The 3101-nt window shown below is 51.5% G+C and overlaps 1 protein-coding gene across 1 annotated transcript in view; it reads right to left on the bottom strand.

The window, feature by feature from the left end:
- Positions 1 to 1838: 1838 nt before the first annotated feature.
- TRIM35 (tripartite motif containing 35) overlaps positions 1839 to 3101 on the bottom strand; it is an 8363-nt gene continuing 7100 nt past the window's right edge. Inside the window, exon 7 of the mRNA XM_015616435.3 lies at positions 1839 to 2552. Coding sequence (XP_015471921.1) covers positions 1993 to 2552 — 560 coding nt within the window. The 3' untranslated portion in view covers positions 1839 to 1992. The remainder of the gene's footprint in view (positions 2553 to 3101) is intronic.

Raw genomic sequence — 3101 nt, 5'->3', positions numbered from 1 at the left:
TTTTGGGATCAAATCCTGGAGCCAGGAATGACACCGGGAACACCGGGAGGTTTCCAGTTCCAATGTGGCTGATTTCGGGGATGGAGTTTAGGATCAATTCCTGGAGCCAGGAATGACACTGGGAGCACAGGGAGGCTCCCAGTTTCTGGAATGTCCCAGTTCCAGGAGTGGATTTTTTAGGGATAAATTTTGGGATCGAATCCTGGAGCCGGGAACTCTCCATGGCCACCATCCCTGAGGATTTTCCCTCTCCATCCTGGATGCTCCAGCGCCGGGAATTGTTAAGTTTTTTTTCCGTGCCGATCCCGACTAAAGGAGGCTCAGGAAAAGGAGCTCATGGAAATTTGGGATTCTCCAGGGAACCTGCGGGCTGTCGTCCCTTTTCCATCCCCGCCGAGCCATTCCCGAGGTCTGGGATCATCTCCAGGGAATTCTGGGAGCCGCTTCCCGAGGCTCCAGGGGCTCCGGGAGAGCTGGGATTTGGGAAAGGGCCGCAGGGCCAGGAGCCAGGGAATGGCTTCCCACTGGGAAAGGGGAGCTGGGAGCTTGGGAAGGAATTCCCAGAGAATCCCTGGGAGCGCCCCAGGAAAGGCTGGATCACCCCGGGATCGGGATTGGGATGGGATTTACGGCTCCTTCCCACCGGAACCATTCCCTATCCACGATTCCTGCCCCTGGGAATGCCAGCGGCTCCCAGGAATCACGGAGAACCCCCCGGGAGGCTCCCGCATCCCCCAAATCCCCCCAAAATCCTTGGGATGCTCCGGGTAGCGCCAGGGAGGGAGGGGCGGGGCAAAGGAGCGGTGTCGGGCGCTGATTGGTCAGAAATGACATCATCGGTGAGAGGCAGCCAATGGGAAGCCGCCGTTTGTGGAGGCCCCGCCCCGAGTCCTGGGTGGGTCCGGGGGGATCCCGGGATGGGGGAGGGGCGGGAAAGGGTCGGGAATTGTGGGAAAAATGAGAAAAATGGGAAAAATGGGAAGAGAAGGGATGGGAGTTTTGTTCGAAGCTGGGAAAATGGGATGATGGAAATGTGGGGAAAGAATTGGGGGAATTAATTAAAAAAAATTAATTAGAATAGAATAGAATAGAAATGAAATAAAATATAAAAATAAATTAGAGATAATATAAAATAAAATAAAATAGAAATAAAATAATGTAAAATAAAATAAAATAAAATAAAATAAAATAAAATAAAATAAAATAAAATAAATGAAAAAATAATAAAATAAAATAGAAATAAAATAGAAATAGAATAGAAATAAAATAAAATATAAATAAAATAAAATATAAATAAAATATAAATAAAATAAAATAAAATAAAATAGAAAATAGAAATAAAGTAAAATAAAATAGAAAATAGAAATAAAGTAAAATTAATGAAAATATAATTTTTTTAATTTGATTTTGATTTGATTCGGGAAAAAATCCGGGCAGGATTAACTCCGGATAAAAACTCCGAATTTCCTCCACTTCCCACATCCACACAGCATTCCCAGAGCTGGGAATTCATGGAAAAGGCCCTCGGAGGGATAAAACCATGGGAAAAAGGGTGGAGGAGCTGGGATGCTCCCAGGGATGTTCCCATTCCACGTGGAGGGGATGGAACCCTTCGCTCCGGCCAAATCCCGTGGGATTTTCCCATTCCAGGAGCCGGGATAAGCATCGCTGTTCCCAGCAGGGATTCCCGGATCCCTAAAAACCGCAGGAAAAAACCCCGGAACGGTCAAATTCCCTATCGGACAAGGAGATCCCTTCTCCCCGAAGCCTTCCCGGCTTGGATCCGCCACAGAGAGCGGCGGGAAAAATTTGGGATTTGGGAACAAGAAGCAGACGGGGAGAGTTTATTAATATTTATTAACGATAAAAACCCGACGCGTTACAAACAAACATTCTTTTTATCCCTGCTTTTTTTTTTCCCCCCCTTTCGGGAAAAGCACCTGGAAAAGCCGGAGGAGAACCCGGAGAACCCCACCGGGAAGCGGGAGGCTCCTAAACCGGGATTTCCTCCCGGACGTGGACCTGGAGCGGGCAAATCCGGAGCGACTTGGCCTTGGCGCCGCCCTGGGGCCCTCCCACGTAGAAATAGGGGAAGACGACGCCGCCGAATTTCTCATGGAACGTGTAGATGTGGCTGCGGAGCTCGGCGTCGTAGAAGGACAATTCCCCCTCGGTGCAGTCCAGCTCCACCCGGATCCGCCGGATGTTCCCCGGCGCCGCCTCCGAGCGCACGGCGTTGGACGCCCGGCACTCGTCTTTCCCGGGAATGTGGTAGATGTACCAGAATCCGGAGCGGGAATCGTGGTGGAACGCCCAGTGGGAGCCGTGGTGGGGCCGGGACACGCCCACCCTCCAGTTGGTCAGCCCGCCCAGGTCCACCTCCCAGGTGTGGAAGCCTTCGGAGAAGCCGCGGGATCCCAGGATGCAGGGGGTGGAGGTGAAGCGCTCCGGGTTTTCCACGGAGAGGGTGTAGCCGCGGTTGGAGACGCTGGAGAGGTCCTCGGACACCGAGAGCCAGCCGGCGGCCGAGTTGGGATCCAGGCTGAACGGGACTGGGCGGGAAAGGGGGAGGTTTTATGGGAAGCAGCTGGGCGGGGATCCAGCTGTCCCTCTGTGGGTCCCTCCATGGATCCAGCCATGGATCCGTTCCAGGGATCCGTCCATCCGTGGGTTCATCCATTCAGCCAGCCATGGATCCAGCCATGGATTCATCCCTCCATAGATCCATCCCTCCATCCATCTGTGGATCCTTCCATGGATCCATCCATGAATCCATCCATGGATCCGTCTCTCCATTCATCCATGGGTCCATTCCATGGATCCATCCATCCACGGATCCATCCCTCTGTCCATCCACCCCTATCCATGGATCCATCCCTCCATCCATGAATCCATCCATCATTCCATGGATCCTTCCATGGATCTATCTCTCCATCATCCATCCATCATCCATCCATCATCCATCCATCCATCATCCATCATCCATCCATCATCCATCATCCATCCATCCATCCATCCCTGTCCATCCATTCATCATCCATCATCCATCCATCCATCCATCCATCATCCATCATCCATCATCCATCCATCATCCATCATCC

This window comes from Parus major, unplaced genomic scaffold (genome assembly GCF_001522545.3).
Source record: "Parus major isolate Abel unplaced genomic scaffold, Parus_major1.1 Scaffold435, whole genome shotgun sequence".
NCBI lineage: Eukaryota > Metazoa > Chordata > Aves > Passeriformes > Paridae > Parus > Parus major.
Note: the sequence above shows the minus strand (reverse complement) of the source record. Positions and strands in the feature narration are given on the sequence as shown.